This window comes from Copadichromis virginalis, linkage group LG5 (assembly GCF_057382275.1).
Source record: "Copadichromis virginalis isolate Kocher_CV1m ecotype Utaka linkage group LG5, C_Virginalis_male_GT1.1, whole genome shotgun sequence".
Taxonomy (NCBI): Eukaryota; Metazoa; Chordata; class Actinopteri; order Cichliformes; family Cichlidae; genus Copadichromis; species Copadichromis virginalis.
The window spans coordinates 13,109,135-13,123,159 of record NC_140622.1 but is presented as its reverse complement, the minus strand read 5'-3'; the positions used below and the strand labels follow the sequence as shown (position 1 = coordinate 13,123,159).

The 14,025-nt window shown below is 44.1% G+C and overlaps 1 protein-coding gene across 1 annotated transcript in view; it reads right to left on the bottom strand.

The window, feature by feature from the left end:
* tafa4b (TAFA chemokine like family member 4b) overlaps positions 1–13,910 on the bottom strand; it is a 37,650-nt gene extending 23,740 nt beyond the window's left edge. The window contains exons 1-3 of the mRNA XM_085456035.1: positions 13,389–13,910; positions 1,528–1,690; positions 519–634 (exon numbers count right to left, since the gene is read on the bottom strand). Coding sequence (XP_085312161.1) covers positions 519–634; positions 1,528–1,607 — 196 coding nt within the window. The 5' untranslated portion in view covers positions 1,608–1,690; positions 13,389–13,910. The remainder of the gene's footprint in view (positions 1–518; positions 635–1,527; positions 1,691–13,388) is intronic.
* Positions 13,911–14,025: the final 115 nt, after the last annotated feature.

The window sequence follows — 14,025 nt, the reverse complement described above, 5'->3', positions numbered from 1 at the left end:
TTCTAGTTAAGCGGGGGCTGCAGAGTTGTGCATATTAATGTGAGCATTGACAATTATAAGCCTGAGGATTAGAAGTCATGAGCCGACGGGTCTCTTCAGCGTGAGGCATACACCCTGTTTTATGGCACTGCGAACACTAAACCACTAACAGGCCTCTTGAGAACCACAGCGTTGGCCCCGAATTGCTGCATGTCTGCACTCTGAATAGATCAGATCTCACCCACACTGATCTATTTGTGTTGACAGCCCCTGACAGCTTAAGTGCCATTTGTATCTGTACAGGCTGGATCACTCAAATAGAGACGTATTTGCATCCAAGACTAAAACGAGGTCTTGTCTAGATTACATTCTGTCATGCTGGGAAACGGAGCAAATTGTGCCCGCTCGTCCCCCTCCTCCAGGACGTGGATGGCTCAGTCAGCGACAGGCTCAGGGAACATGTGTTACACCTCTGAAGTGACAGTGTAATTAACCTCTCTTGGTGTTGGAAGGGGAGCTTGGATCGAGACCTGGTGTACCTGTCGGTCCCCGATGGTTACGGTTGCCAGCAGACACTGGGTCAACGTAGAGCATCACCAAGGCAACAAGGAAGGCCACCTGCCAAGGCCAAGCTGACCTCCCCCTCAGTTTCATCCTGAGAGAGAGAGAGAGGGAATGGAGCAAAAAGAGGCACAAATGGAAGAGAAGAGGAGGAAAAGGTCATCGTGAGGGGTCACAACCTGTACCCAAAACAAGAAGAGAAAAAAAAACAGGAGGCAACAGCAGAGCACACAAAAAATATTGTTTTTTCCAAGAAGCAGAAACAATGTGAGAGGTAACTGTCAAAGGTCAAAGGAAGCAATGAGAAGCTTGAGAACAGACTAGGCCTGCAAAAAATGTCCTTCCTACATACTACAGGAAGACTTAGATATAGGAACTGCGGGACCTGTGTGCTAAAAGCATCCTGTTAGTATAAAGTTTTCAAATTTTCTTCTTGGAGCTGCAAATTACAAAAGGGCTGACTTTACAAGAGCTAGAGCAGAGAAACATGTGTAACCCAGAAACAGTAATACATGGTAAGAGGCTGAAACTAATCACTATGTTAATGATTGGACTTTTTTTCTGCTGTTGCTTCTTGATTAGCTGGTTAATACTGTTAAACATGTCCAAAAAGGCCAAAGGTGAATTGTTTCAATTTCTTGTTTGTTTGTTTGTTTTTTTGTGGTAAACAACCCAAATCTAAAGCTTTTAACTTAGGCAGGTTTTCACATCTGAGCTGCTACACTGAGTGAACTTTGGATTTGCTGGAAAAAAATAAAGTTATTCATTTATCTAATCTACTGATTAATTATTTATCAGTTAATTTAAGGGAAAAAAATGAAAGCGTCTCACCATGTTACCTTGAATTGTAGGAACTTGTCAAGTCATATAATTACTCTGTTTTATTGTTAAAACAATGACTTAGTTAACAAAAACCACAGAACAGTAATTAGTTGCAGCACCAGATGTGTTTCACTTGCCAGTAGGTGATGCGGGACACCATCTCACCTGTTGGTCATCTGTCTCCTTTGGTCTCGCTTCCACTGTGTGGCTTCTTTATGAACAGCGGCTACAGGCCATGGCTGCATTCACGCGCACCACCTCAAATGACCTCCTCCTTTTCTTCTTCCTCCTGCTTCCACCTTTTCCTCACCTCAAACAGAAGAAGGCTCTGGAGAAAGGAGGTACAAAGACATGCTCAGTCAGAGAGGCCAGGCTGCCCTGGAGTTCCTCGGTGGCCTCGGATGGCCTTGCATGAAGGTCTACACACACAAACAAGCATACACCCGCATGCACAGGGGGCGGAGATGTGAAGGCCCAGATTCTGTCAGATCCATTGTTTACAATAGGTTCACCTACCCCCAGGCTGAATGTGATCCCCACTCTAGACATCACACGTCTCTCCCCTTCTCCCTCACAAACCCTCACACTCTGTCATGTGCGTAAATACACTAATCAAAAAACTCAAAACGTGCGCGTGTAACACACTAAAAATTAAACTGGGTAGAAAATAGGTCTGTTTAACAGAAACATGCCAAAAAAAAAGCAGTCTAAAACATTTTCTTGCAACAAATCAGATGATCAAACAAGCCATGAACACAGCCTTTTTCTCTCTCCCTCTCTCTACACACACACACACACAGAGCACATTTACACAGTGTTTGCTAAGTAAATTCAAAGCCTATCTAAGGACAGCAAGAGAGGCCCTTCTAATTACAGCTGAGTGACAGCTACTGATGCATGTTGCTGTCTGCACACTCTCATACCCACACACTGAGTAAATTACCATCCCGCCATAAGAGTGTGTCAACACACCTCTCTTTACAAAGGGACAAACTCTGCAATCTAAATGAAAGACAACAGATTCACATTAATAACGAAATGTTCTCTCCCTCCTCGAACCTTCATTATTCATCATAACTCATTGATATGCAGCTCAGTCCGCTAACATGCTGAGAAACTTCCCGAGTAGATAGGACTCCCTCCACACCTGCAGCCATCTATGTAGTACCACTGCCCCCTAGTGGGAAAGAAGCAAACAGCAAAGGGCATGAATCTCATGAAAACAGGAGGTTGCTTTGGCAAGAGTGAGAAAGTAGCTGGGCAGTGAAAGCGAGCAAAAGATCATGTGAATGAGTTATTATTATTGAATTATCATTGAAGGCAGCAGCAGCATGGGTTAGAGAGAAGAGGGCAGATACACACAAACAGATATTGTTTGTGTGTTTTCAATTTATATTTGTATCACAGTATCTATACTCCTGTCTATGTATATGTATGTGTGTGTCTTTGGGTTGTTGTTTTTTTTTCTAGTACAGTATCCAAGTTGTGTGCGCTGTGTGGAGGGATCAGGCACACTGCATGATTGTACGATTGCATGCAAGACTATTTCACATTCCTTTCTAAAGGCTGGGTTATGGCATGCATTTTTATCAGCTTTGTTCTCTGAAACACTCATTAAGAGAGCACAGTTGTGCATGTGTATATGTATGAATGTGTGTGTGTGTGTGTGTGTGTGTGTGTGTGTGTGTGTGTGTGTGTGTGTGTGTGTGTGTGTGTGTGTGTGTGTGGTCTCCAGATGCAGCCCACTGGGACTCAGTGAAATATGCCATCAGTAACAGCAATACTGTCACCTTTATTGTGTCTCACACAGATCACAGATTGTAGCCTTTTAACTGTGTAATAAATGTACCTTATATATACTGTATATCTAGATCTATTTGTATCTATTTGTGAATAAGTGTGTGAATCAGCAAACATACACACTGCAGTAAAAGGCCAAAGTCTCTGGTGACATTATGTTAAAGCAAGATGACGTGTGCGTGGGGCTCAGCTGGTCATCATCAGCTTGTTGTGTTTGGCAGGAAGGACATGCACACTTTAGCAAACAGTGTAACGACATCCTCAAATTTATCTAAGAACATCAAGCCTCACTCTTTCTAAAATAATCGCTGCCTCTGTATCATCACTTCCACATCCTCCCTCACCAGGCGCCTGCAAGGTCTTGAGGCCTGGGTTGTGTCACTCCTTGCAGAAAACACACACAGGACTGACACACAATGTCATGCAATGAGACGATCCTACCTCTGCCACAAATACATCCTGTGTGCCCTGCATCCGAACAGCATCATCTGCCCGTGCTCTACACGCACGCGTGCACAATCACGAACATGCACCCGTGAACTTGCAAAATTATACTTGCATGTATTATACCGCATACAGTCTCTGACCTCATCAGGAAAGATGTTTGCTGTGCATCAGAAATAAAAGGCTAAGACATTTCCCGCAGGAAGGGTTTACCGTGACACCGTGCTGTTTGTCACTCACAGATTATATCATTTGTCAGGGCAGCACAGGAAGTCGCGGCTCGGCAGAACTGCAAAAAACAGGCGCCATACCATTATTTGATAGCTTCAGTGTCTCTTGCTTTGTATGTACCAGTGTTCATAGGCAGGCTTTGTGAAATTTTCTGTAATATTAATAATGTCTTTTAAAAATGAATGAGAAACAAGAAGGAGATTTGTATCTGTTGAAGTCTGCTTCAGATTATTGACGGGATAGTTTAGCCATCCGACTGACTGACAGGCTGATGTTTGCCTCGCCAGCCACCAAAAAGATGATGGCGATCCATTAAACATGGTGGTTTGGACGAAGGAATTCTCAGCAACTAACAACAGCTGAGCGTTCTTGCTGCTGAGCACATTTCACTAACACATAAAGTAACACAATCAAAATAAGCAGGATGAAATTAACATAAAAATTAAATGAGCATAGACTCACATTATGAACTGCACATTAAATTTTTTATGATCCCAAGGCCTTTCCTCTGACACTACCCCAAGACTGAAGATGCTGCTCGTCTGCCCAACACTACACGGCGAGAGGCAATGATAGTTGTTTAGGTTTGACTGTTTGTGTTATGTTGGCTGTATTGGGCCAATTGCGGCTTTATTTTAAATGCTAGATATTTACTGCTGTCAGATCATAAACATTTTGTCCCTGTGCAATCAATATTACAAATAAATATGCATTTTTTAACTGTGTAAGATCTGAATGGATCTTATGGGTTTAAAATATATTTATAAAATATACATTTATATTACATGTGCATGTTTATTTGATTAGCTACATGAATAGCTTGCACATACATCACTGCAAGCCAAATAATGTATGGACAGATCCTCGTGATCAGTTACATAAAAACAGTATATTATTTGTCTTGTTTTTGTTTCTTTGTGATTCTTTTCAGAAATAATCCTTGCAAATTACATATTTAGCAGGAGCTTTGTGTACTGTTTCTTCAGCAAATAGATAATACAAGGACCTTGAACAGAATCTAACAAAAAAATTATTTTTTCTTTTTTTTTTTTTTTTGTGGAATATGTTCAATTTCATGAGACTCTTTTTACTTAGGCAAGATTGGTTTTCAGTATTGGATTTTAGTGGTTTATTTGGAATTTAAAACTATTTAAATAGAATACAAAATTCAAAGAAAACAGAAAAGTAGAGCTACCGGATACATGAACGTGGTCTCTGGGTGAACTCCAATAAATGTGAACACACAAAAAAACAACACAATAAGATTGTAGACCACACAAGCATCACACCAGCATCTCAGTATGCTGATTTTCTCTGCCCAGACAAAGACCAAGCAGACAAAAAGCATATCAGTGTAAAACAAAGTGCATCTCCCTAAGGCGGAAAGATATTGAAAATGAAACGGGCAAAAGCACAAAGCCCAGTGGAATCTTACGTGAAGCGTTTCAGATTTCTGCCGATATGCACAGTATTATCATTCAGTTAGGATGTGTAATGTTCTGCTTCTATATATTTGTCTGCTTTCAGCTCTAAAACCAATACGGCATGGTGCTCCTTGCCATTTCCTCTGGGTCGCTGGGCAGATAGAGCTGGTGTGTGCCCACACACAAATGCACTTTATTACACACAGTGAGGCACAATGTACAAACTTAAATTAACACTGCGGTATGCATTCATATGGCACAGCCTTTTGCATTTGTCTGTCCTCCTTTGCCCAGCTCACTTTCTTCCTGCTTCTTGTTTGTTCCTCCTCACCCTTGCTCGCCAAAGGATTCTTGCCTCCGTGCATGTGTGTCTATGTGTGTGTGTCTATGTGTGTGTGTGCGTTTGTGCCTTTTCGTTTCTCTCCTCAGTGTGCAGATCAGCATCTCTGCTTTTTTCAATACCTCCCAACTGCAAATTCTAATGACACCCCAACAATCTCTCTGCTTCAACTCATAATGAAGAAGACATCTTAAAATGTCAGACATTACGCATGTGAGTCAGACACATGAAGGGCACGCATAAAATCCTGGCCACCCTTCAGAAAATCTTCAGAACTGAGGCATGTTTTGTTTTCACATTAACAACAGCGTCTACAGAATTTTTAGTTGATGCCTAAAATCCTAAATTACTTTGTTTTAGTTTGTTTTGTACTGTTAACATATTATGAACAGGCGTTTCAGTATAGTCTTTGGCAGAATCAGTATGACAGTGTGCATAACTGCATAATAAAATCTGCACTAGGTCTCTGTGTGAGGTACACAGCAGCTGAGGATTAATACTACGTCATAGCACATGATTCTTATAAATATTTTATGGTGGGGGGGTCAGAAGGCACCTGAAAGATACAGAGCAACACTGAATCTGTTTACTGTCATCCACCCGCAACATCACACCTCCTCCACTGTATTTCTTCCTCCAATAAATCAGCAAGCAATTAAATGGAAAACCCCACATTTGCTGAAATGGCCAGGTGAGGAGACGGAGAGAGAGGAGAGACAGAGTTGTAAGCAACAGTTTGAGTTTGGGACCATTGCCTGGCACTGGTATCGACTGCAGAGTTCAGAGAATGGCCTTGGCACTGAGGTACCATTATGACTCAATTGATCGGCCTGCACTTAAGTCTAAATCCCACCTTGTTGCACAAACTATCGTCTCAGAATCCGGCGGCCAAGAAATATACGTGTATTTAGAGCGGTATGTGCAGCAAGCTAGAGAGTGAATCTATTTTTGTGTCTCTATTCTTTGGTGTGTTTTCCAAGGTTGTTCTTTGGCTCCGCTCTCATTCTCTCTCTGCCAACTTCTACATCCCCTTCTTTTCAGCACTTATCTTACTTCCTCTCCCTCACTGTTTTCCACTCCTTCACTTCCATAGATAAAAGCCAGAAATGATCAGAGTCCCACTATACGTTTCATGTGCTGCAGCAGGCGACCAGCCACTCCTGGGAGTCTGGATGCCGCTCATAAGCTGGTGTACACATGTCACCCATTCACAAACATGCCGTTTTACTGATACACCCATCTATGCAGATCACACCTGTTGTACAGTTAGATTAACTCAGCAGACGCACTTCTAAGGTTGCTAAATGTACCTGTCATGTTCCCACATTGCTAACAAGTGTCATTAAAGTGTTTTAGCATCCTCTTCCACTGAATTGGGCGGCAGGGAGAGGGAGTACGCTGTTAGTTGTTTTACAAAAGGGGATGAAGCGTAGGCACTAACAGGCTAATAAACATTAGCTCACTAATACAACAAGTCTGTGGCCAAGGCCCACTCCCTGGTTTCCTCAGTTTGTCATTTAAAACCTAGACAGCCAGCTTGAGCCAACATAGATCAGAGAAATCCTCCTCAGAGCTGCTGACAGACAGAGGCACGGTCCAGCAGTAAATCTGCCGCACCCTAATAAAGCAATAAAAGGCCATTAAAAGTCAGTGTCCCTCAGCGGTGGAAGATGGATGGAAAGGAGGAAAGAATAGGAGACACTTTTTGATGATTGTACACACCCACACCCATTTTGGCAGCTTTTCTTCCCCCCTTTCCACTCGAGACAAACTAGGTATCTGCAGTATTGATGCTTCTCTCTTGTTGTTACTCCTCTTTTATTCTAGCCATAGCTTGCTTTTGTGATAAAGAAGAAGAAAAGAACAAGTAGAGACTGTGATTTAGGGGGGTGAAGCACAATCTTTATGTACTGCTCTGCTCGCTCAGTAAGTTCTCCATTTCCGCAACTGATCTGCCTTCGTGCTAGAATGATTGCATAGCAGGTTTTCACATTTTACTCATCGTGTCGTGCACAGAAACAAATAGGAAGTAGCTTTTCACGGCCGCGGTTTTTTCAGTGCCAAATTAGTAATCGTGCACTCAGTGTGTCTGCATGGTTTTAGCATGATGTGGAAAGCAACTTTTTAGTCTTGTGTACATATTTCCTTGTCTGTTTTCTCTTCTCTTTCTTTACGCTTTCATTGTAAGTATATGTTATATACTTCTTGTTTTCCCCAAGCCATAGAAGAAGCCTTATATGAAGAAGAAAACTGGTTAACCACAGTGAGGCAGGAAGGACACAGCATGACCTAGTGTAGTAATAAAGTGACAGAACCCTTCACCTTTCTGTGCAAAGAATAAGAAAATGAAAGAGTCAAGAGCAGAGTGTGCATGCTGCAGTGTATTGCTAACTCTGACTGGACCCTTCTTCTGTGGCTGCTGGTATTGAACGGCGGCCTGGAGCCAAACAAAAGGAGACCCGGGCCCTGACAGAGAGTCCCCTGAGAGCAGCAGCCATTCATTTTGTTTTGTGCCCAAATTATGATTAATGGAAAATAAACCTTGATGTGGAGCTGGCTTTGATTTTCTTTGAGCTTTTGGCCTCTAGTTGTGCGTACTGCTTTGACCCAGAAAAAAGCACTGGACAAACACTCTCTGAACACTCTCTGGGCTGCTAGATTCGTTCACACAATTCTTTTAATTAAATGCCCACACAAACACACACACGGGTAAAGGAGCACATTCCCTTTCCCCTTCTTCTCCCTCACACTCGTGCAAACGCACACGTTATTTCTCACTCTCTTGCTGTCTGAGCACATCCCCACTGAAACTCAGATATGCAGACAAGTGACATCTTGATTATTTCAGTCCCCACTCCTGTTAATGACCAGCTTGTGTGTAATTATATTAATTACCATACGTGCCATGGCTGTCAATTGGCCAGTCAAATTAAAAAAGAGAGGTTGGTGCGTGTAGGGTGAAAGCAGGGGGAAGGAAGCAGCTTACAGATAAAAGAGTTGTAGACAGTGGAAATAGCAGAGTGGAAGGAATGAAAGGAGGAAAAGAAGTCAGAGAAAACAGAGAGAGGCCGAGAGTATGAGAGAGGTGTGTGTGTGGGGGGGGGGGGGATCAATTGTTCATTTTACAAAGTCACTGAGACGTGTCAGCAGTGTCAATAAGTGAATTAATTTGTCTCTGAGTCTTCGGGGCATGACACCATATCACTGTGCTCCCCTGAGACAGGCGGGGCCTTTAAACTCCTCACACTCTCACAAAGCAATTCTATGTGAGGATCATACACAGATATCAGGGACAGATCTACCAACAAAGGAAATTTTTAATGCAATTACACCAGTGCCTGTGATTCCATGTGGAAGCTCGCACCACACATAAAACCCTTTAGGAGGATTTTAGATTGCACAAATGTATTAGTGTCCTTGTGCGTGAGTTAGCTGTTGTCTCTGAGTCCACAAAATGCATTTGAGGAAACACATTTTTAAATGAACCCATGGTGCTATGTTTTTTAGAGGGCCCCAGATCCAATGGAAAAATAATATATTGTTCAATACAGGGGAATATGGGCAACAGATAGCACGCTTGCGCAATTCCACTTCATGCATGATTTACAGCAAATTACGGTTAAGTTGAATTGATTTGGGGTATTTACTCTCTCTCTCCCATTACTCCCTACACACAGACACACATTCCTCTGACCGTCTCATGACTATCATGCTCCTCCCTGTTGAATTCTTATACACTCATTCAGTTTCAGCATCCCATTCAGCTCCCGCATTAGGCCGTCTCTCTCACTTCCTCTCTTTCAACTCTGTGGGGGTTTTTTTGTTTGTTTTTTTTATCCCTTCCTCTTCTTCACAACTTCTCCCTTTTAAAGCTCCAATCCCGCAGGGGTGAAACCCTCTTTCCCCCTCACGAGCTGTTGCGTTGTTTGAGGGCTGCTGTGATGACCGCCCCAGGCTCTGCCGTCGCCACACGGCTTCTTCGCAGCGGCTTTACAGTGGACCCGGGCAGCACAGCACAGTGGGAGCTTTTCATAATCCCACTCACACACTCACACTGTCGCTCACAGTTAACAGCACATCTGCCAGCTGCCAGAGGGGCCGCGAACAGGGACACGCAGTCTCTCAAAGAGACACACACAGATGGACACAAAAAAAAATCCAAGCACACACACACACAAGTGGAAGCAGCATATTGCATCCAAGGTGATAGATAGAGCACTGTGGGTTGCAACTGTGCCTGTTCAATTACAATCATTACTATCACTTAGGGAGATTTGTCATGGTCAAAGTGAGTCGGAGCTACAGAGAATATCACCTTGAGGGCTGTAAGGTGGAGTTATTTTCAGTGTTTGCAAAGGGATGACGGCATTCTCGAAACTCTCTTCCAATTGGAAGTGACTCAAATTAAAACATAAATGAATTACTCCAAAATATACTAGCAAAACAGCTGTTTTAAAAAAATAACCCCTCAGTAGTACATGACAGATTCTTTAAAAGCTCCTGACACAAAGTGGACAATAATCCAATAACTCCTAGTCAAATTACTATTTTCAAGACAAGTGAGAAGTTTGAAATACACGGCTATGTCTTTCACCATTTCTCTTGAGCTGGACAGCAGGAGTTTTCATGTGGCGGTGTAAGCTACCAGTCTATGCAAGACCTGCTAGACTTAGTCAGAGGGCTGGTGTTATGACACCACACAGAAAAGCCAAGGCCTTGTTGTCTTCAACTGATTGACTGTCTGACAAAGGACAGGATGAAAGGTAAAGAACAACTGTGGCCCTCCAACAAGAGATCTTTACTGCCGGGACCAGCTGGAGCCTACTATGAGAAAATGATTGCTGTGTGAAAGAAAACGTTAAAACATGAGATGCTTTAAAATGCTTTCATAATCTGATAAAATGTTTGTTTGAGGTCATTTTTATTAGAAAGTACAGTGAAGCGTGTGATGCATGGCTCCTGGAGGTTTCTTTCTGTTAAAAGGGAGTGTTTCCTTCCCACTGTCACCAAGTGCTAATTCAAAGGGATTTGTTTGATTGCCCGGGTTTTCTCTGTATTGTTGTTGAGTCTTTACCTTACAATATGAAGTGCCTTGAGGTTGTGATTTGGTACTATACATACTGAATTGAATTGAATTGAATTGATGTATCGTTCATTAACCGATAGATACACTCTGGATATCATTCTACTCTAAGCCACCTTTCACAGTTAATGATGTATCAAATGTTATCCCCCTGGCCTGTAAGCACCAGCTGAACTTTGCTCTTTTTTTCACCACAGGTCATGACTTCTGTCCACTTGTGGTTTTGTGGTTGAAACAAAAGTGAGATGCATACCACACTCTTACTTATTGATCTAATGTCGCTCCTTCCTCCATTAAAGTCATGGATCTCATATTTTTGAGAAGACACAATAGTCCTCTTAGAGCTTGCTTTCACTGAGCCTGGTTTCATGACGATGAGTGACGGCATTATTTTCCAGTGCTGTTACATGACGTCTATTCATGCTTTCTGACTCAATATCCCCAGAAGCTGCCTGAAATGAAAAGCTGTCCAGGACATTGTCATTTACAAATGAGGGTCCTTTCCCCTATCCCTCTCCCGGTGACATGGACAGTGACATGCCTCTCTAGTCTTCTTCTCTGGTCTTTTTTTTCTACCACTCCTTGTCCTCCTCCTCCTCTTAGTCAGGAAGAATCCACTTATCACAGAAATCTGTTTATGCCAGTGTGTGTGTGTGCGTACATGTGGAGGTGAGCTCCAATCTGTCACGCTGCTGTCACCTCATTAGTCCTACATGTCTAATTCTTGCTTATTCACATATCACCCACAACACCTTTTACACACATGCACAGATTATCATCATCTCAAATATGCAGTGTTCACCCCTCCGTCACACATAAACAAGTACACAGATTTACAAGATGCCATTGTGCAGAGTTCCTGCTATTACAGACACACGTCATTTCACATATAGGCTTTCTGTTTCTCCCTTTCGCACATACACATCTTTCCCTTGCATCATCATTTCTGTCTCTCCAGCTCATTTCTCTCGCCTCCCCTGCTCTCCCTTTCCTCCTCCTCGCTGTCGTGGCCTCTCTGCTTGGCTGTGTCCTCATGCACAATCACAAATGCACACAATCCATCCCTCCCACCTCATTCCCATCCAGTCATCCCAATCAGCTCTCTGTGGGGTAAGTAGATAGGAGGTTGTTGAGACATGTAGAGCAGAATAGTCTTCAGAGGATACCTGTTGTCCCATCACTGGGACCTGCTACAAGAGGAAGGGGGAGAAAAGGGAAGGGTATGGATGATAAAATTGTGTGTGTGAAAACTGTGTATGTGCGTGGATCTGGAGGGGGGCTGCGGAGGAAGAGAGGCAGAAGGGGTGAAGGGTGGAAAAGGTTGACAAAGACAGAGGAGAAGCCATCCACTGCAGACAGACGCACAGATATCAGAGTGCCACCCTCTTACAGGTGTTTGTCACAGCATGTGAGTAAGTGAGCCCCTGGAGGATGGGTGGGTGACAGGGAGTCAGGTTGGAGAGAGTAATCTCCACAGGATTAAGAGTGCTGCTCCTGTGTTAATGTGACTGTCAATGAGAATTAAGTCTCCAGACCGATCCCCTCCACCAGGCTCCCCTCTCCCTCGCCTGTCGGCCCTGTCACACTAATGACACCGCTTTCTGTGGAGTGCCACTACCGGCGCACTCAAAACAATGGGGAAATAATTACACAATACAGTACAAATTGCAGAGCCGAGCCACAGGACGGGCAGGGATACACGCGAAGGGAGGGAGAGGGAGGGAGGGCGGAGGGGATGGGATGGGAAGGGAAGGGAGAGGGAGGGTGGAGACAAGGATGACTAACAATTACAACACGATAGGGGTTGGGTCTCATTACTGCGCCCATTAACATGCACCGAGTAATTTTCCCCACTCGGGCTGTGTGTGTGTGTGTGTGTGTGTGTGTGTGTGTGTGTGTGTGTGTGTGTGTGTGTGTGTGTGCACTAGACAAAGACACACACACACAGAAAGGGAGAGAAGAGAGAGAGAGAGAGAGAGAGAGAGAGACGCTTCTGTGCGTGTACGCCCAATAGAGTGTGGCCATTAGGTTCTGCAACACACCTCCTTGGCTCCGTGCGCAATCTGCTTGGAGAACCCGGCGGCACTTCATTTCTCTCTTCTACGTCTGAGCTGCGCGCGCCCCGCTATTCCCAGCCGATCTCAATCCATGCAAAGAGATTAGAAGGCGAGCAAAAAGAGTCTGGTCAGCGGATCAGCCTGGCGGAGCACTCAATAGGTGCTAAGCGGAACCGATCGCTTATTTAACCTCACAGTGATGAAACACTGCATCAATCTCACCTCATTTTTCCGCGATCTTTCTAACGGCACGCGCTGCACATTATCACAGGACGGACGGCCGTTTGAACGGGCTCGTCGCGTGTTCCATTCTTTTACGCAAAGCTATGAAAATGAGGAGACATGAGTGATCAGGAGATCGGCGAGGTTTTCTATGAAAATTATGCTGTTAATAACACATCGTTCCCCAGCAAAGCGTGTCCGCTGCGCTCTGAGCCAAACAGCAGCAAAGTTGCTTTCAGTTTGCCAGTCAGTCGCCACCTCTTCTCTCCCTGCTCGACATAGAAAAATGTTCCACATACAAAGTCCTCCTCCGACCCTAGCCTTTACGCTTTAGCCTACAGACCGCGCGTTATGAAGGAGACAAAGAGAACTTAAACGTGAATTATACTAATTTAATCTAAAGAGAAGGGGGTAAAACATCTTACCCAAATCTATAACCGCGATGGCATGATCTTTGGTAGCTGTACAGAGTCCAGGTGAGGCGATAGTAGAGCTTTGCCACTTTCTGTTTCAACTCCAAGGCGTTTTGTTTTCACACCAAACAGGGCAATCCTAGTAAGTCTTCCGTCCGGGTACCCGCGCACAAACACGCTAAAGAATGAGTGAGGAGATATGCTGCCACTCCGCAGAGCCAACCCTCCGAAACCGGGCTAGAAGACAGGGATCGCGTAATAAGGACGTGCTCCAACTTGCCATGATCTCGTTGAGTCCCATCTCAGAACCAGACTGAGGAGAAAGTCATCAGAAGTGCGTAATTCCCCCAAAGCGACACCGGGTTGATGACACTCCGCACAAGTTCATCTCGTTATGTGAGTCTGTCACACAGAGGCGTTATAGTCGCCGGGGAGATGCTGATGAGAGTGATGGTATAGTGATATAGGAGTGATAGTTGCTCTCCCGTCGCTCCTCCCGAGCAGGGATCGATTGGACCTGAGAAATGCGATGCGAGCCCGTCTTCCCCATTCAGAACACGTGCAACAGCGCCCGCCCAGTTCACCAGCTCCCTAGTACACCCCTTCTTCCTCACTGATGTCATGTAGTTTACAAGTAGCCTGGACCGTA